The following is a 26,070-nucleotide window of genomic DNA, read 5'->3' as shown; positions in this document are numbered from 1 at the left end:
TGGCAGCGTCCATCCTCAACCCCTGTAGTTATTTAAGGCGGCATACTCCCTCCCCCCTTTCGAGGCCAAGATTTAGATTAATCAATCTTGTGAAATAATTTGTCATGCAAGATGTCCAGGTGACCCGAAATACCACTGCTAACCATGAGCCCACCCTGCCACAAGCAGGAAAGATCACTTAGCAGCCAGCCTCCCCAAAAGGTGCCATGAACTGTGAAGAAAAAGATAACACGATATCAGCAAAAATCTCACTGCTGTCCTGATACAAGTGTATCTCGTCACAATGGAAAAAATGTTTTGCCCTTAAGACATCCATGTGGGTCGAACTCAGGCTACTTGTGGGGAGTGGTTTGAGAAGCCTTCTGTTCAGGCGCTTATCAGGTTCGTTGAAACCCCAAACAGGTGACCCTCTCTTCAAATTATTCTAGGAATCATATGAGACCGTTCAGTCACTGCTCCTGGGAACATTCATGTTAGTCAGGACAGCTCACTAATCAATCGGTCTACCAAATTCCTTTGGCCATACTGTACCAAACCGTTACTACCAATGTGAACTATTACCAGAGCAGTAATGCAAGAAATACCAGATGGACAACTTTTTACGTCTCTAAGGTGGACCCCTGTTGCTGATGTGTGGTTGTACTTTGCTAGCTTATTTTTTTATTATTTTTGTTCAGTTTCATGTAGTGCATACTTTGCCCTAGGGCATTAGAACGCTTTACATGAGTACTAGATGACATTACACAAGGTCAGATGATTTTTTTTAAGGCATGGGTAGAGTAAATGGTTTTGTCAGAATCACAGGATGTGGACCTGGCCGGGCCTCGAATTTGGTATCCCAGTTCCAAAGTTGGCAGCTCTGGCCTTTAGGCCACATCCACACCACACTGTTGGGTCCCCAAGGTCTAGCCAACATAGAGATAGTTACAAATGAACGGCATGGCTACCTAGCCTGCCTTCCTCGGCACAAGCTTAGAGGGGTTCCCGTTTGCTCATCTTCCATTTCCCTCTGCGTTGGTCAAGTAACTGATATGTCTGCAGACTATTTTAACTAGCGACTGACGCATTAGGGAACACTTTGAATGACATGATGGTTGGGCGCTGCTTGTTTAGATGTATGTGCTTCCACAAGGCTTCACTGAAAAAAAGTGCGCACATGTCGAATGATTTACTTTTATATAAGTAGCAACCTATAAGTATGTACAAGGAGCCTTTTCAAAAGTGTTGCTACAACGCACAGTATCAGTTTGTCCTTACTTTTTCTGCCTCAGGCGGATTAGAGGAGATGTGGGTTGTTGAAAAGTTAACACACGCTGTATTAGCTTGAACCGCAAGACTTCATTTGAAACACTGTGAACAGATTTTAGTACCATTCATGAGCAAGCATTGGCAAAGCCAATATGTCTGGCCATGGCAAGCCGGTGAGATGTTCATATATATTTACCATCGTGTTTTCAACCAAAGATTATACGTGCATCCTAGCAGGCAAGTGCACCTAGAACAACTGCAAAAATCTTATTTTAGTTATAATGCCCATCACAGGGTAATAGGTCTATTATTGGCGCAAAGAAAATGTATTATTGGTTATGAATTAATGTAACCTAAATTCTTTGTTTGAACACACAAGGATGGCTAAAAAAATAAAGATAAAAAATGGAAAGAAAAGAAAAGAGCACTGGCAAAGTAATCTATTTGCCTAACAGACGGTACACTTCTTTCTAGGCGGATGTTCTTGTGATCTGAAAAAAATGCCAGCCCTCGCTGAAGTGGGCTAACCATTGCCCCTGCAGTGGCGGGTGGCATAAAACTGTGACTGACAGTTACACAGACGTGTTGGTAAAGAGGACTGGCCCATAGCCCCTCCATGTATCTATTTTTTTTCCTGACATGAGGCTAGTAGCTAGCTAAACCTGTTTCCAGGCACACCTAAAAATGATATTGGTGCACTGGAAAACATCCAGAGTTGTGTGCCAAATAATTTCAAAGGAAAGGGCAGTTTATGTAACGATGAGCGCACAACCTCTTCAGTGAAGAGAAGGCTGAGCAGTTTGATATCTCTGCGTGGATCTGTATTTAGGTCATAACCGAGGCTTACAGCGACCCCGTTCTGTTTTAGAATAAGGAGAATGTATTGCCCAGTCAGTAAGACTGGAAAGAATATTTCTTTATTTCATTTTGTAGTGCTTCGTGTAGCCTACTACTTCAGAGCGCTGAAGTTGGTAACGGAAAACAGTTCTTATTAAAGACCAATAAAAGGGGAAGATGTTCCTTCAATTACTGCCTTTAGAAAGTGTTTTTTGTAGAGGAAGTGCCATTGGTAGGTATTATTTTTGTTGTCATAGTTAGCATTGGCTTATTATCGGGATTGTTTGATTGTTTTCACTTTAGAGTGGTATGTTTGGTTTCCTCCTTTGGAACATGAGGGATAAAATTAGCCACATGCACATTTTGTATTTAACCTTTTTTTGCTATACCACTGCATAGGCGTGCACATAGTATCAGTTAGAAATCAGTGATCCCTGTGAACCGTTTTTCTTTTGTAACTTCTAAGTATTCAAACCACCTGGGAAGAGCTCAGATTGATAATAGGTGAATATGTATGTATATATATATATATATGTGTATATATATATCTATGTATATATATCCATATGCACATATATTACCTACTGAAAAAGTTGTTTTTTTTCCCTTGCCTATATCTTTGGTGCAGTTTGAGGAATTTTTACAAAATTTTCCCCAAAAAAGTGTGCCTGAGATTCTTTCCCATTTTAATTCCCATAGGGATTTCGAACACGACTACAGCCCGAACTGCTTGACAGAATTAGACCAAATTTGGCAGAAAGGTAGCTTGTGGTCCAGAAAGAAGCCTTTTTGTTATTTGGTGTAACTCGGTTCAGTAGTTTTTTTAACCACCGCCATGGGGCAATACAATGTATTTATGCGGGCAGGCCCGCTGGGCCCGCCCGCACCCCAGGGACCACCACTCCCTTGGGGTAAAATGTCTTAAATGAATGCAGAGGGGGGCCCACAGTCCAGAGGACCTTCACCTCTCTGGGGCATTCACTATAATATATGGGGGACATGGCCCCCGCACCCTGGGCACCGCCACTTCCCTGGCGCTCAAATAAAATAATGAAGCGGTCTGTCATGGACCTCGTCCCGGGGACCACTAACTCCCGGGGAATAAAATAAACACTGGAAGGGAACCATGCGGCTCCCTCTCTTGGACCCATTTATAGCCTTGGTGACTGCCACCCCTCTCTCGTGGAGCCGTTTATGGCCCTGGGGACTGCCACCTTCCAGGGCCGGCTCCTGCTACCTCCTGAGGTGCTCACCCTCGGCTCCCACCAAGCAAAAACAAACATAACTCAGCTTTCTGCAAGCGAGAGCTGTCAAACAGCTCCTGCTTACAGAAAGCAAAGTTTTCATCTGTTTCCCTGCACACAAATTTGTGTGCAGGGAAACTGATGAAAACATTGTTCCCACAGGCGGGGAGGTGCTATTTAAAGCAGCTCCCTGCTTGCAGGAGCAGTGCCAGCTTCTGCAGGACCGGGGAGCCGACTAGGACCCCCCGGGGGCCTTCAGGCTCCCACCGCAGTCCTCTCCTGGACCAAGTATCTTGCCTGTGTGGAGCTTTGAAGTCATCCTGTGACAAGAGCATTACAATAACTCCATGGAATGACTTCAAGTTTGGTTCGAATTTTATGGTCATTTTTTAATGCACAGCAGACCAGACTCACATCTGGCCTAATAGGAAAGCTCTTAGACTGTCACTCAGTAAGTTGAAAGCTCAGATTCTGGTATCTCATACCTGTGTGTCTGTTTATTTACTAGTGTTTTGACTGTTAAACATTCCTAGTGATGGAACATTCACATCTTTTTGCCATCAAAATCTTTGGGTTGAACATCATATCTATGTCTGGAAACTGCATAGGAAAGAGTCACCTGTGGCCTAGAAGTTAAGGTCTCAGGCCTTCAACCTGAAGGTTGAGGGTTCCAGTCTAGGTGTGTCAGTAGTCACATTCCTGCTTTAGTTACTTTTCATATTCAAATATTTAGAGTATATACTGAAATGTGTCTTTCTACTTGACAAATATATTTTTTTGTTTTCATTTTGCCCTAAAATATTTCATCCTGAGTATATCATTCATCAAAGTCTACAAAAACTCTCTGGGTGGCGCAGAATTGGTTTGTTATTGGGGTTGGCAGCAGGGCCAGGCCTTGCGTGACATGGGCGTTGAGTGGTTGTAAGAGGTTGGCCGCAGGCCCTGTGGCCCATTCCCACCATGCACGGTAGAAGGCCATGCATGGCGGTGGTTGAATTAACGTATAGTAATTAAAATTGCTTTACATTAAAAAAAAAAATAGAAATTTACTAGAAAAAACAAAGGTTACAGATCGTTAAAGTTAGGAAATGTAATTTAAAAAAACATAGACATTCATTGAAAAAAACAAAGGTTACAGAGACTACATAGTTAGGCTCACATTTTAAATGTACAAAAACATAGAAATTCAGCAGTTATAGTTGGAGTTATTTCAAGTAACTATAACTCGTGCCCTCGCCATGCACTGATAATTACACCACATATTGCAACACTTGTGTCATCTTTGAAAATATCACTGATACATTTGCAGTAACATTTTTGAGGAAAAAACTGCATGAGTTATAGTTACCTTAGAGCACGAGTTATAGTTATTTAAAATAACTTGAACGTCCCTGTAACCTTTGTTTTTTTAGAGATTATATATATATCCAAAAGGCCAACAGGCACTCAGGACCTCATTAAGAGTTTGGCAGGCGGCAGAGGCTCGTAATCGAGCCAGCTGCAATGTTGCGGTGCATCAGGTACGATAGCACCCATTGTGCTTTTCACTGCCTGCCTGCTTTGCAGGCAGTGAAAAGCGCAATGGGGCTGTCCATGGAGGCCCCTGCACTGCCCATGCCAAGTGCATGGGCAGTACAGGGCCCCCGGCACCCAGTCTGCACCAGGTGGAACCGCCATGCAAAGGCTGGCGGACGCAGGGGTCGTAATCCCCAGGGCAACGCTGCCCTGGTGGATTAAGACTGCCGGCACTGCCAGGCTGCCGACCGGTGGCAACCTGGCAGTGCCGGCGGTCGAACCGTGGCGCTTTCGCCATGGTCAAAATGTGGAGGCCAGACTGCCGCATTGGCTCATGGCCGCCAGGGTCATAATAACAGCCTCAGTGTACGTGCAAATCAGCAGTTTATTTTTATGATGGAAAAACAGGAACGTATTTCAGCAATGCCGCCTTCGCCGAAACGCGTTCCTGTTTTTCCATCGTAACAATAAACTGCTGAACTGCACGTACAATGAGTGCCTGTTGGTCTTTTTGGAGGAGGAGACTGGCGGTCCTAATAGGTGCTATGGCATGGCGGCAATAACAGGCACTGCTAGCGGTTAGGAAGCTGTCAGGCAACACTCCAAAACGAGAGGAGGATAGATATATAAAATACATACTTCTGTGAACTTAAGTTAGACATAAGGTATTGCTCTAGTAGACTCGATACGCCTCTTATAAATCCCCATTTGCCCAGGATTTGACAGTCCCTTACTTAGCCTGCAGCAGAGAAACCAGCTCTCTGCTACTTAACCTTAATTAAAGGCCTAATCCTGTGTGTGACATCAGAGTTTGTTGTGGGAATTAGAGTTATGTCACTGGTGCATGAGTCAAGCTGAGGACACGCTCCAAGGACAGTGTCCCTAATGGGCCCGTGATGGTCGTCCAACTAGATGGTCCTCGTTATCAAGACACGCCAGAGAGGTGGCCATTGTTTATTGCTGTCCCAGTTGCCCATGGTAGTGAGGTGGCAGGACCCGCTGAGATGTGAGCAGGCTGCTGTATCTTCAGAGCTAAGGCTCTCCAGTAAGGATCTGTGTATGAGACTGGTCTGCGCACTGGCAGGTTGTGGCTGACCAGGTTAATCGTGGTGGACAAAATGTTTTATTTGTGAAGGCAGCTGCAAACGCTGTCAGTTTCATTTATTAAACGTCTATCCATGTGAGAACACCACAGGCACACCGTTCAAGAATATTGAATATGCTCGTGTTCTAGACTGTAGTAAACGAAAGTGCAGCCCATATGGAATTTGAGCCTTTTGTCAATTGTTTATTGGTTGCTGATGTGTATAGAAGCATTGTATTTTTCAAAACCCCCAAAACACATTGGGCCTGATTACAACTTTGGCGGAGGGGGTTAATCTGTCCCAAGTGTGACGGATCCTGACTACCGTATTACGAGTTCCATAGGATATAATGGACTCGTAATACGGCGGGCGGGATATCCGTCACATTTGGGACGGATTAACCCCTTCCGCCAACGTTGTAATCAGGCCCATTGTCTGCATAACATCAGCAGTGTTGAAAGCAAAACATTCTACCAAGAATCCTAATTGATTAAAAATCGCTATTAGGTTTCAAATTTACTCTTATTGATTTATTTTGACAGAAGCTTTATAACTCAAATATATTCACCCTCATCAAGCGAGCACAACATTTTTAGCAGTCTTATGTGCCTATTTTTACAGAGTGTTATGCCCCAGTTTTGTGTGTTTCACAATATCGAGCCGATTTATTTATTAAGGGGTGTTTTTTTATTGTGCCAGAAGCCATTGGAGGTAGCCTCAGAGTGCAAGGTAACATATAACAAAGGTAGATAATATCAGTTACTGACTTATCTGACGTGAATATGATAAAGTCTTTATAGAGTGGAGTTCCAAGGATGCAATGGCTGGGTTTAGGCGTCTAACCAACAACATTGGAATACCAAACGACATAGCACAGCGACTCAAGTTCACCTCTCCTTAAGGTAATGTGCATGCCGAGAAAGTGCAGCCAGTTAAGTTTGCGTTCTATGTTAAGAGCTACCTTTGTTAAGTAAACCCGTGCACGGGTACTGGCTGCAGAAGGGCAGTGCCATGCCCACCCATCCGGCCATTTATCTTGCTGCTGCCAAACATGATACTGCCCTTGCGGACAGCCCTGCCTTTACCCACAATCACTCTGGCTGTCACCAGTGAGTTTACCTCTGGCACTGAGAATTTTAACAAACATTTTTCAAAAACAAAATTGTAACTTTATGGTCCTTATGATGTTGTCCCCAAACGCGAATAACCGCAAACAGGAACAAAGTGGCCATTTTGAAAGAAACCCCTCTTGCAGTGCTCACACTGTGCTTTTGTGTGCATCGCAGGCAGAAGGGCGGGGAAACAGGAGCGGCGCGCGCTGCCTTTACAAGCGGCGCTGTCTGCAGAGCTGGGGTAACTCTTGACGTGAAACCTACTGCGCGCACTGCCAATAAGGCAATGTGAAGAAAGAAAAAGGGCCGCACCTCTTGCGTCAGCATTTGTCATCAGTTGTGCATGAACGGTGTTTACATTTTAGATTCATATGACTAATCTGATTCTACTTCATGCCCTTCGTCTTCCAGCCTGCACTTTCTGCCTCTTAACTTCTCTCTTGTATGTGTTTCCATCCCTGTCGTGTCCAGTTATCCCGATTTCCCTGCCTTTTCTTTCTATTTCCCTTCCACACGATGAAAGTCTAATGATGAAAAATAAAATATCTTCCCCAAATTAAGTGGTAGTGCCCAACACCTGCACTAATTAAGGACGCACGTGGCATCGTAATTTCCCACTATATGTTTTTGAATCGCCCCCAGGAAGTCTTCTGAGCAGAAAAGTGCTACACCATGAAATTAATTGATATGCCTCCAACATTGAAATGTTCGATGCTTTCTATGTCCTTTACGTCATTGTGTCTATTTTCATATTTCTTATAATTTATAGTAACGCCTTTGCTGTTTAAAATCCATCTGATTGGTGTAGTGCAATATTCTGAAGCAAATGGAGACCCTTGTGCAAAATGAAGTGAAGGGCCCATTAAAAGTGTGGCTGGCACACGAGCATGGGCACACGCACATGCCCCGGGCTGAGGGGTGTGACACATGCCCATGCAGCAAATGCCAATGAACATCTGTGAGATATGGAAGACTCGGGGCCCTCTTCACATTATGCAGAGGGGCCCCATTATTTTCTGTTGCGCCGCTGAAGAGGTGGGCTCATGTTACCCCATTACCTTTCTTATGATGCAGCCTCAGTTTGTTCTTCGGGTTGTACACCAGCAGAAAGGACACCTCTTTGCAACCTATTCCTTAGCCTACCAAGCCCCCTCCCCACAGATATTCTGTGGCTTTTATCAGTTCGTCCTATACTTTCTTCATACTGCTGTCTTATTTAAATTTCAGCGTATCCTCTTATACCTTTCTTAGGCCAGATCTTGCATTCGTCATTAGAGTATCCGCTCGGCATATGTTTTTGTATCGGCCCTCCTGTGCATCTGTGCGCCACCCCAACACTCGTAACAAATCAGCTTCCATAACAACCCATTTAATGCGGAGCTGTACCTTTCCATATCCCACAGTAGCTCCTGTCTCCTTCAAGAGTAGGGTTCTCTCTGCTTCCAGGTCGAAAAACGCAGCGACAGCGTCAGTGAATACCCACAAATTTCCAGATCGTTCATTGGAGATTTGCTGACCAGTCTGTAAAATCCTATCCATCCCCTTTCTCACTCCTAACACAGACATATTCATGCAGAAAGGACCACCAAGTAGGTAGAGAGATTTGCAAAAACCCTCAATAAAATTCCACAAATCCTATTTTTCTGATTTGAGATTTGGGATTTCCAAGCATAAATTAAATTTTATGCACCCAGAACTGTCACTTCGGTGCAAAAAGGTTTTTACCAATGAGGCCCAAGGGACAGTTCTGTTTCAGTTTGCATGATTTTGGTTTCATTCCAATATTTTTATTTATATTTTTGTAACCTACTCACGTGCAGCTTGCAAATGGTCGAACTGCCCTTCACTTCTACCATTCATGAAAATTGCACATATCGAAGTCTTTGTACTGTTCACAACATGCGGTAAGAAATGGTCCCTCTTTTGCAGACACTCCATTTTCTTCCATACAGGTGGAGTGCCCAGATTCTGAAAACCACAAACCGTCTCATTCCATAAAAATATAAGTAGGCAGTGACCTCGGGCACTGTACAGCGGCGGCTCCTCCGCTATGACGGAGGGGCATCGCCCCCCCCATGCCAGCACCCTCAAAAGTTGAAAAATAAAACGATAATAAAAAAAGGTTTATTATTGTTTTATTTTTCAACTTGGGCCTGGTTGAGTCTTGATGGTGGGGCCATTGAGGTGAGGGGACAAGGGGTGGGGGGGGGGGGGGGTGTGCACTGCTATCAGTGCGCATGTGGGTCTCAGGACGGCCTCACCCATATGTGCACTGAGTTGTCTCCAACCTGAGCTGCTTTGCCGGGTTGGAGACAGCAGGTACAGGCTCCCAGTCTGCCTGGAAGTGCAAATCAAGGGTCCTCAGGCCAATCCTGACACTGCTCTCATGCTGCTGACAGCAGCATGAGAGCAGTGTCAGGATTTGCCGCAGGGCAGGCTGGAAGCCTGTGCCTGCAGTGGAGAGGATCAAAAGACTGTTGACCTACGCGGGCAGCAGATAAGTTATTTTATATTTGTTTTGTTTCCATTTGTTTTTGTGTCATCCACTCCCACCCCACATCCCTGCCTCACCTCTCAGCCCTGACACCAGCCGCTATTGGCGCTGTATGATTTAATTGATTTCACTCATTAACAATGGAATCAAATCAGTCATCAGTAGGTACTATGGAGGTTGACCAGATTTTGAAAACAAAAATCTGGTTATTCAGTCAAAGAAGTAGGACTATAATTTTTCAACAGGCACTGAATAATTAAAGTGGCATTGTTCACCAACATAGAAAATACATACACAAAGGCACAAAAGGTCAATGCAACTCTACACACAGTATCATCTGTGTCATTTAACTTGCTTTCTGAAGAAAGCTGCTAGCAAATCATGCACTGGAACACATGAATGTCAATTCGTCGAAATGCCAGGGGTAGCAGATGTGACATTAACCATTAGATTAATTCACACATGCATGCTTACACATACACACATATTCACAAATACACACGCTTGCACCTAAACACACTCTCACCCTCAAGCCTGCATGCTCAAAACATACATTTTAAAGCATTTCCTTCCCTGGCAGGGAGGGTCATATTCCAGCTAACAATAATCCATTCTTTATTACACTTATAATGAATCATGAACTATTATTCACTATTAGTTTAATTAAAAAAATGGCAGAAAAGAAAGTGGATCCGCAAACGACGTCCATTAGACAAGCTTCCCTTGTGTTCCGCTTGCCATTCACAGTCCAACGCTGGAGAGAAGCATCTAGTAAGCATAACTCAGAATTCTAAAGGTAATGGTTTTATAGAAAACAAGTGAAATACAGAGGTTTTACGCCTGGACATTTCCACTAGTGAATGAGTAATTGTGTGTACTGTATGTGCACATCCTCTTTTTCTCCAAGGATTGAGCATTGAAAGGGATGCGAGTCCAGTGCATATTGTTTTAGGATTTATATTTATTTTCCTGTGGGTATTTGTGAAGCGCCGATCCTGCTTCAGAGAACAGCGCAGCGATGCACATTTTTGCAAATATGTGCATTTTTGAAAGGTACTCCCTTGCTTGCACCCGCTGTTACGCTATCCTGATACCAGATTGTCTGTCTACTCTACATGGGCCGAGAAACAACAATTTTCTACGAAACGATGAAAGAGATTTGACAAGACTAGGGCAGGAAACCAGGCAAATTGAGCGAATTTATGGACGGACGCTAGAGAGCAGCAAATACTAACATGTCTAAAGCGAAGATGCGAGCCAGAATACGATGACGTCATGACAAAGAGTGCTGAATTTCCGAAACCCCGTCTGCAAAACACAGCGACGGCTGCTTTCGGTGGCGTAGGTGATCTCTGTTCCTTTCAAAGGCTGAAGAAGAGTCATGCTGCCCGGCAGCTTCTACTCCACTCCTCGGAGGCGGCAGACCATTAAAAACACGAGCATGGGATTCGTTGTAGTCTCAGCCCGGCAGTTGGGTGGCTGTACAGGATAAACGTTTGTACGGAGGCTGCTTTTTGTGGCAGTATAAACAGGGATTCTTTTCAGCAGTGATGCTACACTCCGCCCTCGCGCACGGCTCTGAATCCCAGCTTTGTGCTTGTGCGAAAAGTAGCAGTTTTGTTTTTGTTCAAGAGTGAGAACTGATTGCCTAGCCCGAGCAAAGGACACAGTTATGTGTCAGACATTTTCTAGCACCTTTTGCCACTACAGATTTGCAAATTTGTAGCACTATAAACATTTACCAAACTCACCTGTTCTTAGTCTGCCTTTGGGGAGTATTCCTTCCTGCGTACGAACATATGTTCTTCGGTATTTACCGCTTAGCAGCAGGTGCATTATGTCCCTGAGCTATCTTACTAGTAGAAATTACAGTACATGACAATTACACAGATTTGTACAGGCTGTTGCGGTCTTGAGTAGTGTGGATGCCGGCCTATGATCTGTTTAATTTGTTTTATAATGAGCAATGTCTTTTTGCTGGGGGTTTGTTTGTGGCCATTTCCTATGTAGCTATTTAACACGGCCTCAAACCCTGCAGTCTCATTTAAGGTGAAACGAGACAGTACAGGATGAAAAGCCTGACTCCGCGCGTCGGTACTCGTGTTTTACTGAATTAACCTGCAAAATAAAGCAACAGTGAGGCAGAGGTGTAACGAAACTTGAGGGGGGCCCTGCACAGTACATGGAGTCCCACCCCACCTCCGGGTTCACTCAGGAGCTCTCAGGCCAGGGTGCTGTGCCGAGGGGGGCCCTGGAGCCACTGCGGTGAGGTCTACCGAAAGAACCTTGTGTTCGATTCACTCACTTGCTGATGTTCCACATTAAAGCGCCTGGAAATGATTTTGGTTGAACGTGGCACTGGCGGGTTCAATTCATTCCTTCACAACAGCACTTCATACACTGCATTAATGCTAAAAAGAGCATGAAAGAGGTAGCTGGTAATTCCACAAACCTGTGAAGCGATGAAAGTGCGCTCCAGGGAACTCTTTAGGCGAGACTCCGCGTGAATGAAAGAAACATCGAGCACGGCGGAAAGACAACACTTAAGTAGTATCTGTTCAGCAAAAGACTGAATGGTGGAAGCATGGACGCCATTTAGGGGTCGCAGCCGAGACCCATAGCCGGCCCTTTGTGACCCCTGGCACTGCTTTTACGACCCCTGGCCTCAGAGGTGGCAAATGCACTGCCAGGAACACAGTGACAGCTCGTCCTTATGGACGTCAGTTGGGGGTCCACTCTCTTTGTATTCTCTCAATTTGTATTACACTAGTAGTGAGCAATAGCATATTATTCACTATTAGTGTAATAAAAATGAGGTATTCCAGTTAGCTGGAATACACCCTTCCATGGCAGCTGAGGTAAGTGAAATGCTTTTAAATGTACGTTGTGAGCGTGCTTTCAGGTGAAAGTGATTATGTGAGAGTGTGTGTATACGTGTGAATTTGTGTGTATGTGTAAGTACGTGTGTGTGTGTGAGTGAAAGAGGCAGTCAAAGGGCCCCGGGATGTCACTTCCGCTACCCCTGGCCTTTTGGTGACGTGACGTCCATGGGTGGAAGGGGCCAGATTGATAGTTTTGCCCATGGAAAGGGACTGTAGGCCAGGCTTTCTAACAATCATGCAATGCGCTGCTGCACGAATCTGGAGAAATAGTGCAATGCCACATTTAATAAGAGCTACGCACCGATCTCATTCGATGCTCAGGCACAAAAAGGCCCTTTTGTCCATTACAAGCATTGCGCAATAGGACCATGCGCTACCTAGCATAAGATTTGTGCTGGAGGTGCCCTCTCCAGTGTAGATTACAATGCAAGGACAACTGTCAAAAGGTAAGCAATGTAAGATGTGCAGCAGTTCTACATCTTACATTAGTGACATCCCAAGATGCCCCACCAGCTTTTATTTGGTGCTATAATTCCATGCAGAGGTAGGCTATGCTATTTTAATAGCCCTGGCTTTGCTGTGCCGCGTTTTCATGGATTACAGTGGAAAGACGCTTGATGACGTAAAACCCTCCATTACAAGGTGCTCTCATCAACATTTCACCTTAAACTATTTTTTGCTCTGGAATGCTCATAAGCGCTGATATTTGTGCTATTGTGAGTTGCGCACTGCGTGCCCACAAAGAGGTTTAGTAAATCTGGGCCTGAACTGTAACAAATCTTTATTGGCATGAATGGTGTGCAGAGGTAAAAAAGCGTGTTTAAATTAGCTTAAGAAAATGTAAACACAAGAGTTTGAGGGGAAACAGAATTAACACTTGGAAAAAATTATGACAGGAAGTTGTGGAAGAGAGTCCATCGGGGAAAATGAATATGGTATACGGCCATCTTGTATTTACACTGGTCTCCAGTGGGATTATGCGCTTTCCTCTACAAAAGGAAGCAAATGTCAAATAATGTGTTCAGAAACAGCACACACAAATGTTGGTGTAGTGTCAAGAGTTCTTCAATAAAAACCCTTGACGCTGCTTAGCTACCTGCATTGATGACTTTATTCCAGCACAAAGTCCTCCTCCACCGGATTGCAGCACAGAGGAAATTCAACTGAATTATCCTCCAGTTAAGCACTTCCTCCAGATACCAGAGGATTGTCTGTCACCACCAAACTCTGAGTCAGGCCCAAAGTATCTTTCTGACTCCATTCAGCTACAAGTGTCCAGCTTCATTACACCAAGAGTGGGGCAGCATCTCAAGTGTTTTTACTTGTTCATTCTTTTTTATGTGTGCCAGAGGCAAAGGCCTTGACTTTGACCCTAGCGTCCTCCTATCGAGGACTTGGTTTTTCTACATATGGGTCAGGCATTCTAGCGTGTACAGCTGGATTTCTCCACTTCCCGTGGCCACCCTGTAGCCGCTATATTGAATCGGAGGACTTAACATGGTGCCTGTTTTCTGCATTAGCAGTAGGACAAAGAGGAGGTGGTGAGATGGTGTTGGGGTCCATCAGCTCAAAGATGACTGCTGCCTCCCTTGTTCCCCCTTTGGGAGTCTCAGTAAAGTCGCAGTGGTTCTAATACTCGCTCATACTCGGGGTAACAGTAATGTGGGTAGGCATGCCCATCACTCGCAGAACACAGGGAATCCTGGGGTTGCTATGTTACCTTTAATACGGATTCTTTTACATCGGTTAAGTCATAGTTCTCACTTGCATGTGAAGAATAGTGCTCTGAATGTAGTGTACCGCTATGTAAAGGTAATCTCGCTACACCGATGACGGTGCTAAAGTAAAACGTGTGGAATTGGCCTCCCAGTGGTGCTGTGCCCCCTGGGCATTTGATAAACATTGGGGTTCACTAAATCTCCCAGTATGTTAGGGCCATGCACCAGCACACTGGGCTGCCACCACACACCGAATACAGCACAGTGAGCTATGGGCTGCCATCGAAGAGCTGCGTGCACAGCGCATGGCACAGGCTGGAACGGGATTCTTCCCCCCAGTCTTTCCTACTCCTAGCGTTTCTAAAAGGGGTTCATTTGGGTAGAAATACCGTCATTAGTAAAGCTAACCCCAACCTCTGTGGTATGTTTTAAATCCTGAGTTTGTGCTGCTCCAGACTAAACACACTTAAAAGATGCCGCCTACTAGTATCCGTGACATGTGCGTGGAACTCCTACTCCTTGCAATCGTCTTTGTCTTCTGTAACATTTCCTACAGACTACACACTGGCTCTGTATTATGTGTGTGTGCCCTAAAGTGCTATGACTCACTACAGTTGTATGAGTAGCACTATAACACAAATGCAATGCATGTGAGAGAGCGCACGGAGAGATGGGCGGCAACGGTGCAGCATGATAGTGAGCAAAACACTGGAGGATGAGGATTTGAGGCCTGGGCGACAGAAAGGATTGTCGCAGCAGGCGCCACCGGCGCTATATCCGACCGTGCTTGCGTTCTTCTTTATTAAGCGTTTTTGTAAGGCTGAGAGTAGACGCGATCTTTGTTCTGCAGTCGGTTCTACATACATGAAGTGGCGTGTGTGGTGGATTCGAGTTGGTAAACAAAGCGCGCATTGATGTTAGAGGGTCTGCGCACCCACCGTGCTAGGAACCCACCCGGACACCGTTTGGAAGGCTGCTCCTGCACAAGGCAGGCCCGAGGGGATGCCGGGGCGCAGCAGGCGCTGAGTCAGCGGCGTGGGCGGGGAGGCCGCGTGGAATCAATCTCCCGCGCTTTGTTCGTGGGGCTCCCCTCGCCTCGCGCCGCCTGTGCACCGACGTGGCCGTCACTCCGAAGGGAACCCACGGCCAGAGGCAGGTGTGTGTTTACATCGGGTGCCGGCGAAGGGTACGGCCTGACATTGAGCACGGAGGCCCCGCCTTCCTCATGTACTCATAATGAAATGAAGTGGAATAACGGAGATGGACAGGAGCGGGGGGGAGCTGCACAGCAACAAAAACCAGACTCCTGTACTCCACCGGCCCCAACTGACGGCTGGGCGCAGAGAAAAATCGAAATGACGTTTCACCTCTGAAGACTTTATTCAGGAACGCACGCCCTGGCTCCATCTGTGCTCTGCTGGCCGGGTGACAATGCATAGCTGCTGCCAGGCTGAGGAGCACGGAAATGTGTATCGAAGAAAAATGGGTTATTTATATGTTTCTATATGTGGACTGTGCGTTGCTGAAATCATCTGCACAGCGTGTGATATTTGCAATCTGTAGCTTTGTAGTGTTTGATATAGGTGCTGTTTGTTGACTCAGATTTAGAACTTGCTTAATTTCTTTAGTTTTAGCAGTGCTGGTTGGTGGGCGGAAACCAGCAACCAGAATAGCACATCATGAGACTGAAAGCACTGGGCACAGCGCCAACAACTTCACCTAATTAATCTTCCTGCATGGAGCTGGTCCCGCAAGGATGCCATTAGATTGTGCCATTTACAAAGGAAGCAGAGAAATGCCCCATTCCCAGGAGATGTATTGACACGCTCCAATCAGAAATTGTCATGCATCCTCATCCTCCTCCCCTCCCCATTGCTCTTAAGGAATGCACTGTGATTGGCTCTAAGAAGGTGCTCATGGGTGGACCCTCCTGGCACTTGTGTATGGCTTTCCTTGAAGGTCCTTGTTTGGGAGCTGCTGTCGGAGTGAACGAGTCCTTCCAGCCTCGGAGCATCTTAGCCTTCATTATCCACAGAGCTGTGAAGCTCCGGAAAGATGCAGGTCCCGGGCTCTCTCGATTTGTCGACTGTCCTAATGCATTCCCGCGCCCTAATCCTGATGCACGCCTGCACTTTGGATGTTCACAAATGGCATTTGTACAATCGGAAGGTAGCTCACTGGGATTCCTCAACAGAATGCTTCATATGCACCTAATTTCAGAGAACTGCACAGCTACAGAGATAAAAAAAAACTTGCACATCTGAATTACTGTCCTGCTGTATTCTCCTGTGGAACTAAGTTTTTTTTGGGTGGCAAAAATAACTAAGGTTTATCCGCCAAGATGCCGGAGGCTAACTACCTGCTGTCAGTTTCTTGGGGCTACATAAAGGTAAGGTTTTGCTCCATATTTTAGGGACTATGGTTTTTTTGTTCAAAGATTGTTGCCTTAATATGATGCTCAGAGGACTGGGACCACACCATGACCCGCTTCTTATATTAAAATAGCTGGGTGCATGAACTTAAATCATGCTCCTCCGTTCATTGCATTTTACAAAGGAAAATGTGACACTTAAGAATCAGCAAGGGTGTTGTCATTAGCAGTGGAAGAATCTCAAGTCGAATAAAAGAGTGAATATTGTATTTTTGGTTTGTGCGCAGTTAAGTGGCATGCCGTGCAGATAACTATGGCATGCACAGCAGTCTGTGGGGGTTCCTGCTACACCTTTACACGCATGTGGAAATGATGGCTGGATAATTGATTATTCTTTTGTGTGATGCTCTGGGTGGGTTACATTTCATAGCATCAGCAGCAGGCACAACGAACCGACCTGCAAAGCAGAGCGATGTGAGAGCTGCGGTGTGTTTCGGACGGGAGTATAGTGCAGACCTTTAGAATTGACAAACCATTGTGTAAGAAGAGCTCACTCTTACTGTTGATTCACCTCTCTATATGGCAGGTCGTGCATCGTTATCATATTGATCGCACATAAGAAATTAAAGCAAGGGGCGTTCACCTTCAGCTTTGGATTATGGACTCATTCTCTATATAACATGCTTAATGTCTTGTCAATAAATTATGGCCTGATCAATAAATTATGATGCGTTGTGTCCATTTTCGGTACATGTCACTTTGAAAGTCGTGTTTCACATCTGAAAATAACTACCTTTTTCAATGGTACCATATTTAATTTTGGGGGTACAAGGCAAGCACATGCTTGCAGGAAGGTCATGCATGAAGCCGATTGTCAGTAATGTATACCTGGGATGAGAGGCTGCTGTGCCTCTGAGCTCACACAACACATACTGCCACACGGGGGTATTTGAAAAGAAATGTAGTGTTGCCACAGTCAACATTGTGTTCGAGCTGTGAAATTGGGGTTTGCGAGAAGGGAGGGAGGCTCTCTGTGGCACCAAGATCAGATTTCTTTTTTATTATGTAAAGTGACACATTGCCACTCTTGCTGGTGTGAAGCTACTGTTGTGTAGGTATGTTCGTTATGCAGCTTTTGAAAGTTAGATCACACCTTCGTGATGACAGAACTTTATGAAGACCATGAAATAAAAATTAATATGTTTTGAACAGGGAAAACGCCTTTGGTAAACATTGCATATTTGAATGCACTGAAAGAGTTCTGGACTGCAACTCTACTGATGAATCTTATGTGGGGTTTCCTGGTGGGTGAAATACGTAAATATAATTGTACAATCCTCCAAGAAGGCTGGGTCATGTCTGCCTAATTATTCCCACCTCCCCCCACTAGCACAACCCTGCAGCCAAGCCAGCATTGTCCTTCCCTGCTTCTGCGCGATATCAGAAATGTTTAGATCTTCTCATTTCGGACCCTCTGCACACAACAAGACCCAAAGGTCAAGCACCTGGAGAAGCTGGTTGAGGTTGGGACCTCAGGCGCTTGTGCCAATCCACGAGCAATACATACAGCATTTAAAATGGCTTCTTGACTCCGTTTCAAAACCAAGAAACCATTTTGCTGAATTTCATGTTTGAATTTTGTGTAAGGTTTCAACGTTTCATTGAAATGATACACAGTACGTTCCCAAAGAGGAAAGCATGACAGTGCTACACTAAATGTTCAGATACAAAGCTCCTACATTTAACATGAAGCATGAATCTTGCTTTATTCATCATATGTGAGCACATGAATGGCTTTTCGCTCCATTGCTCTGATCACATTGCATGCTACACTCTAAAGGGATACAACCCTATGGGTGAAAGTCCCAGCCTGGGAGGGTTTTTGTACTAGTTTTTGGATCTCAGGTGCTGTGCTTTGGCTGACCTTCTCCTGGGTAATTTTGTGAGCACAGTAAAAAAGAGCTCTTATGATTGGTTATATGTAGTAATATTATTTGCTGCCTGAAAAATAATCTATGTGAGAGACTGGGTTTATGTCTGAGACACTCTAAAAGTTGACTTCCATCATAATTTTACTGAGCGGGAAGTCCATGAAAATCATTCTTAGAGCCTTGAGTAAGAATACGTGTACGTTAGTTACAAAGGAATTATGTTGAAGACTAATGGGCATTTGTTATACAACAGTCCCCCTATTACTTGTCATATTTGTTTAACCGATATTAAATCTATGTGCAAGTTCTTTGCTGTGTGCATTTACAGAAATTAAGTGTGAAAATTGTAAGTTTTAATTTAAGGGTCAGGATTGGGGTTAGGCATAGAGCGTGTGTTACAGTAGGGGTTAACAGATATGTTATGGTCACAGTAAGGGAGGTGTGAGGAAAATTGTTAGACCCAGGGTGAGCGCAATGACCAAGGCAAGGGATAGTGTGAGTACTGGGCTCAGGGTGTGAGAGTGTTGGATAAGGTAAGGGATAGGGCAAAGACAAGAGTTAATTTCAGGGCAAGGGTTATGGCGAGGTCTACGAATAGGATCAGGGGGACAGTTTTGGTCAAAATAAGGGAAGTGGTGGGAACCATGCTTTGGATCAGGGGGCATTAGGCTGAGGGTGATGGGATAGGGTGAGGAAGAGGGTTATGGTCATAGTAAGAGTTGTGGTCAAGATAAGGGCTACGGTCAGGGTGGGAAGTAAGGTTAGTGTCGATGAGAGTTCTGGTCAGGGTAAGAAATATGGTCAGTGAGAGAACTACAGTGAGGGTAAGGGTGAGGTTGGGCTTAAGAGTCGCTACAGAGTCACACTTAAGTTAGGATCAGCAAAAGTATTAAGCACTACTTTATAGTTGGGCTAGAGTTTTGATTAAAATCCAGGCTGAGGGCTGAAATAATAGTTAGAGGTAGCGTTTAGTAGAAGATGTTTTCTTTAAAAGAAAAAAAAATGCTCTTTTTTAATGAAACACAGCTGAGCAATTATTTCTTAGGGAGATTCCTATTACAATGAGCTGTATAGAGAAATCTTAATTTTGCATTGAAAGTTTTCATAATGAAAAATGCAGTAAAATGATTTTAAATGGCATGCGTTTAATTGTATACCCACTTAAAGGAAAAGTCAAGTGATATTAATAATTTATTTTACACATAGTTCTTTATACCACACATCTGCTACTTTTAAGCATTGCAAATAAAAGATGTTGGTATTACTCAATTTAATGATACCCAATTTACTGACATCGGAAAATACAAACCTTAGTCTGTTTTCCCAAGATTTGAACTTATGATCAGCATATTATCGCTTTCTAAGTAAATACCATCTATGCCAAAAACGTACTTCATGATATAAGCATACCCAATACAAATATTGCCTACTGCCAAGTTTCTGTTTACTTACAAGATCACCAACTTGGGCACAGGCATGATTTAAAAAAAAAGTTGTTTATTTCATTAAGGAAGCCATCTTCTCCAGTAGCCATTGTTGAAGGAAGTGACAAAATGGTGGTGTGAACCTATTCAGCTATAGTTAAAAAACTAGAGTGTCCTTTTTTTGTTTTATTTAATCAAGATTTCCTACCCTTTATCTTGTTTTATGCAAGAGAGAGTTTCAACATATAGACTTTGATAATACTTAAAACTCTTTGGCAGTTGCCACAGGCTGTGCCACAATAGTTCCTAACAGTGCTTAATTTGTAAATAAAAACGTGCTGGTACCCAAAGCCCGCCTCCTAAACACCCGACTGCGGCAATTAACCCTTGGAGCACGGTATACTGAGCCAGCGTAATCCTGAAGCCACCTTGGGCCTCTTCAATTCATATAAAGCCACTGAGGCAGAAGAATAAGCCCCGGCCCTCAAAAACAACAAGCACAAATTAAGCACTGGTTCCTAAGTCATCATCAAATACTTTCAGTTCTTGTGAGTCTCTGTAATTATTACGCTAACAGTCAACCTATCTTATTGCCTTGTTCAAAGATTCTTTGAACTACCCTTGTTTGGGTAGCAATTTTTTTACTCCAACCGCATCAATCTTGATTTGTTGCAAATGTTTTTAATATTTTAATATTTCAATATATTCAATAAAAATATATAATGCAAGTGCATACTTTCAGTGATCAATTCCATCTTCAGATCTTGTAAGATTCTTTCTCCTGCTTCTTTATATAGATAGTCATAGGATAACAACCTATTTCAAAAATGCATTAAAAGAATCCCCAAAAAAGAAATCATCACTGACTACAAGATTAAAGCTGTACCAAGTCCACCAATGGAGAGATATCAGTCCTTCGCCTATGGAGGTGGCTTCTTTTATGCTAATCTTAGATTGCCAGATAGCATTATGTTCTATTGGGAGAGTGGCCTGGCTTAAGAAGCACTTAAGAAGCACTAGGATAGAATAATAAGATCATAGAAGCTGTGAAAAATCTTGCTATGCTTGACAATGGAATTTGTTGACTAAAGTATGGTACCCACAATCGTTCAGGTGAGTCTGGCATTAAACATTCACAAGTTAATAATTTTGTTGGAGTAACACAATTCTTCCCCTCATCTTGCCCCCCAGTGAATCTATCCCTGGATTGCCACATAGTCTCAGTGACTGTCATCTAACTCTCCCAGCCAGCCTGCCAACTTGCATTTCACAAGTCACAGAATACTGAGTTATAGAAAGTAGAATATTGTGTTCACTTTAACAGGATTTGGTGCTCCTCATAATTTAGGTGGCCCGTTATGCTTCTGATTACTATAAGTAGGGAGTATCGTCCATAAATTGAACAGCATCTGTCGCCTAGGCTGCAAACCAGTGTTTTGTTATTGTGAATGCCATTTTAGTGAGTATTCTTCAGCTTCACATTTGACCATTCTAGTAGTCTAGCAGTGTATGTTTGAATGTGTGAGTGCCCATCCGTCATGCTCATGGTCCTGGACACAAAGACAGCCCCAATAGTAGGTGTTTATCCATATTGAGATCTTGTAGTATCTTTCATTTCTGCCATAAAAATGAGCCTTTGTATCAGCAGTATAATTAAGCCACACCTGGAATATCATTCTGTATTCATATAGTGCATATATGTAATACAACAGTGAAGTTCCAGAAATAAAAGTAAAATTGTCCATTCTGCAGCATTTGATACAGAAACATTGGCATATTGTGTTAGTAGATGTAAAGACCTTCTCTGAGTGGCCTTGTGGGTCAAGATGTAGATTTGATCTTAACCTAATACAACCTTCACTTGAACTCAGTCTATTAACTGAATTAATTGAATCTCATTTTAAGTTTATTTTCTCAAACCACTTGTCATTTGTGATGCAGACGTTTAAATATTGACTTGTTCCTAAATGTTTCTACATCCATCAGTGAGACTCCTTTGTCCCAATTTGTTATCCGAGTTACATCAATGCCAGTCTCTCATTCTCTGAGAAGAATCTGTAGGTACCTGAAGGAGGCCTCTTCTTCAGATTTGTATGATAGCCACAACATGTTTGTGCTGCCAGCTGACTTCTGGAAGTTAGTGTGGATGACTAACTGGCCTTATAATCAAGGTACTCACATTTGGATGCCATTGGCATGTGTAACGTTTAGGTGCCAACAAGAGGCTAAGTGTGCTAGTACAGGGCTACCTGAATCTATGCTTTTTCTACTCCAGGCTCAAGCGTGCGAGTGCTACATATGAGGTATTTATACTTACGGTTCCTCTGAGAGGGTTTGGGCTCCCATGAGGCAACTTAAGATAACAGCATTAGGGCTACACCTAGTAATGACGCTAAATCACCACAGAAAATACCCCAAAATTGCTTATTTTCAGCTCACTCTAAATCCTTCAACCGTTCTTCCCCCTGAGTCTGACAGGAAAGGCACCTTCTGCCCATATACAATATAGTTCTGTTCATAAATGCGAATTATTTTCTTGCACCATGTGGCACCCCAAAGCATGCATTGCAAAAAACAACATGACAAGCATTTAAACAAAATCTGTTTTGTGCAGTAGTGTTCTACAACAGTATGAGTTAGATGCCACAGTTTTAATTTCATGGTATGATATGTTATGTCATCCTAGTAGGAAGAGATGTAAACTAGATAAGTTCAATTGGTTATTAGATAAACTGAGACACAGAAAACACGATATAAATAAAAATGTATCTTAAAATGACACTATTGAAGATTTAGGGCACAATTATCAAAAAAGTCTCTACTTGCATGGGTGATAACTACTCATGGAAAACGGTCAATGTGTCTAAAATAAGCAGGGCGAGACATAAAGGCAAGCACAGGTATGTTGGTGTAGAAGGTTTCTGCCAGTCCCCAATTGGCTCCAAGTCGCTTCATTCCTTCAGTGGAACTCCTGACATTCTAATATTGTAGTTGTGCATTACAGCCCACTATCGAATGCATGAACGCCCGTCAAACACCTTGAACCCCAGGTATAGGCCCAAGCCGCTGACAAGCGCCTTTAATAACCAAAATAACCTGTGGGGCGGAAAGTCTATAAAGCTGTTAGAACGTTCCACCCACTGAGATAAACGTCTGTGGCCTTAAATAAAACTCTCAGCAATCCAATGTTCTACTGCGATTTACTGCACGTGCTGCAATATCCACCATCTGTTGCATAATATGCAGCTTTCAGCCCAAAATTATGTTTAGCTCAGACATACAGAAGTTACTAAAAACATGCCACATGTGCAGAACAGTGGTAGATCCCGTGCCAACGATAATTGGCCATCTTCTGGCTGGTGGTTTTTCTATGCAGGTGTTAAACTGGTGCTGACATGGTGAAACCTTTGCCCACACAGTATTATTGTGTGCTGTGATGACAACATTGTGACACTACCCTGCACCGACTGTACCACTTTACTCTGCTTAATTTTGTCTTTCTTGCCATAAAATGTTTGTCAACCCCGCTGCATAATTTGATCCACCACCGCCGCATAGTTCCAGTGGCCCTGGTTATTTTTAATGAGAGTGTCAAGTGCGTACACAAGTCAGCATCTAAAATGAGCGAACTGCGTTAGGCCGTAAAATCCAAAGTGCATTTTGATATACAACCGAGTCAACACTGAGACTCGAGCTAGGCCAAGGTGATACACGCTTTAAAAATGTTTTAGTAACAAAATGAGTTCTGGAATATTTGGGCTACATTTCACCATATTTTTCTCTATCGAAAGTGCATCCTAAATTTGGCATAGTAGGAAGAACGACATCTCACTACATGGGTCTTCTGAAAAAATACCGAGGTTCCCTCTTAGTCTAAGGTACCAACTGGACTTAGAATCACCTGCTAGCGTGAAGAAAACGGTAGTCTACATGGATATCTTTTCTGAGCACTGTTAACCAGCACTTTGAATGCACTGGGGAGTTTTGTTGATTCGGGCAGTCCCATACGATGTTGAGAACATCATTGTTGCAGTTGTTGTGATGGAGGGAAGTACTAAAGACCTGGGAGTGATCATGGATTATTCACAAGTTTAAGATAAACCTTTAGTGTTTTGTAATACAGTGTTATTAATGAAGAAAGACATTCATTTTACACAATTAATGCGCGGTTTTGGTTTGCTTAATATTTTCAGGCACTTCTTGACGACATATTGGATCTCTTTCATAGAATACCATCCATTGCAGCTTGTGATTTTGTTACTTTGTCATCGATCAGTTGTGTGTGGTTGTTGGTTTGTTCTTGGTTGAGTGGGTTTACGTAGAGCTTTGTTAAATATCTTGTTTATTAATGATTTGTGTTTGCCAAAAAGAAAGACAATTGAGTGTGATCCTGTTAAATATTTGTGCAGTGTATTATGCGCACTGTAGGCGTTCCCCTTTTTTGAAAGTCATCTATACTGAGGTCCACTTGCTTTACTTCTATAGATGTCCACTAATAGCCACAGATTTACTAATATTTACCAAATGATTCTAACCCATACAATATGTGTCACACGGTATTAACATGTCCAGACAAATAAAGAACATTTCAGTTTTGATACACTGTAGCATCAGCATTTTTATAGCACACACCTGCCATTAATATGGCCTTACAGCAGGTCAGCTCTCATTATAGAAAAACTACCCACTTAACTGGATGCTGTTACAGGTTGTTATATTTCCATAAACAGTTCTCCCATACCATCATTTGTCATCAGAGCACAACACAAGTGTTAAAAGGGTGTGCACCAACTAAAATATATGAGTTTCACGAATGTCATAATAAAACAGGGAAAAATGGTGTATTACGAGAAATTAACTCGGACATCACTTCACCAAGCTAAGATTACTAGCATTTCTCATACTGAATCCCAAAAATATTATTTGTGTAGCGTCTAGCTATACAAATAATACACTCATCAATCCTTTGATAGAAGTTATGTTTCTCTTTTCTGACAATCTGAAGTGAATGAAGAGTTTATTAAGAGTCAAATCTTGGAGACCCCACACGTTCCATGATATACTAAAAGATGGTCTTTAGGGTGTTTTGATGGATTGTCAAAAACTCCACCGATGATGTGATTTAGACCAAAGTAATAAGTAGAGAAGATGTAGGTGAGATTTGTCTGAAAATGTGGCTGAAATCACGACGGCCTCTATAAGAGTGATGTTGAGGGAATGGTTATTGTAAGTAAGAAACGCAAAAAAGGGCACTGGTGCCGTGCCTGGATTACTCCACCCCAGCAGCGTTATACAACCCAGCCTGTGGTAGGTGGGTGGTAGGAATTTATGACTTAAAGTGGACCCTCCCTAGGGTGATGTCCCATGTTTTATGGTGCTACTTGGCAATTTGGTAAATGCATTAATACTTTCCCTTCAGAATAATTATTTAATGCAAAATAGTAACATGTTGTTAAATTTGCCTACCTTACTGAGCTGCTCATTGTCTAAGTCCCCTCTGTCCTATTTGACACATTTTCCAGTTGTAGGTCTTCACCAGATTTTGCTTCACTTTAGTGTTCACAAATCCATGTTAGAATGCTTTACATATCAGATATGGTGTGAATCAAATATTTCCAATAGGCTACGTGTGTTAGATGTGAGCCATTAGAACCAAGCACCCTAAAGGTGCTGATTGAAAATCTGTTCACACCGATGTCTTCTTTCTATTTTTTTTACACTTGCCCTAAGTATTGATAGGACATTTCTTTGTGGACCATACCACTTTTTGATTTAATCACCTAATTTTTCCATGTTCTGTAAAAATACATACCACTAAGGAATCAAAGAAGGCCCAATTATCTGACTGCAGCACCATGTCCTATTTTCATCCTCTGAGCTTTCTCAGGCTAAGTTCAGATCCTCCATGCACATATTTTCTAACTTGGTATGTATGACTCTACAAAAAGCACAGTGTATGGCCTTCCCTTAGAACATGCATCTAACTCCTCTGCCAGGCATGGTATCTCAAAGATTCGGTGGGCTAGCTATCAGACAATCTTTGAAGGTGTTCTGGGGTGAACTCATTGATACATTTCACTTGCTAGTCCATCCTTCCTTTGAACTTTCACAGTTTGTCAAATTATCTTTATTCGGTCAGAATGGCCATAAAAGCACAAAATAAAATACATTTCATATGACCATGGAATAAAAAATATGCTTACATTCAG

General features: G+C 43.2%; 1 protein-coding gene across 4 annotated transcripts in view; it reads left to right on the top strand.

Annotated features, from left to right (window-relative positions):
- Positions 1-26,070, top strand: part of LOC138284067 (3',5'-cyclic-AMP phosphodiesterase 4D) — a 1,206,532-nt gene that overhangs the window by 1,129,149 nt on the left and 51,313 nt on the right. Inside the window, exon 1 of one of the 4 annotated variants that reach the window (XM_069222503.1) lies at positions 15,165-16,524. The exons of the other annotated variants lie outside the window; for them this stretch is intronic. Coding sequence (XP_069078604.1) covers positions 16,477-16,524 — 48 coding nt within the window. The 5' untranslated portion in view covers positions 15,165-16,476. Of the gene's footprint in view, positions 1-15,164; positions 16,525-26,070 lie in introns of those variants that run through there. 4 annotated transcript variants of the gene reach the window in all.

This window comes from Pleurodeles waltl, chromosome 1_1, assembly GCF_031143425.1.
Source record: "Pleurodeles waltl isolate 20211129_DDA chromosome 1_1, aPleWal1.hap1.20221129, whole genome shotgun sequence".
Lineage (NCBI taxonomy): Eukaryota > Metazoa > Chordata > Amphibia > Caudata > Salamandridae > Pleurodeles > Pleurodeles waltl.
The sequence above is the reverse complement of the archived record's forward strand: the minus strand, read 5'-3'. Positions and strand labels throughout refer to the sequence as shown.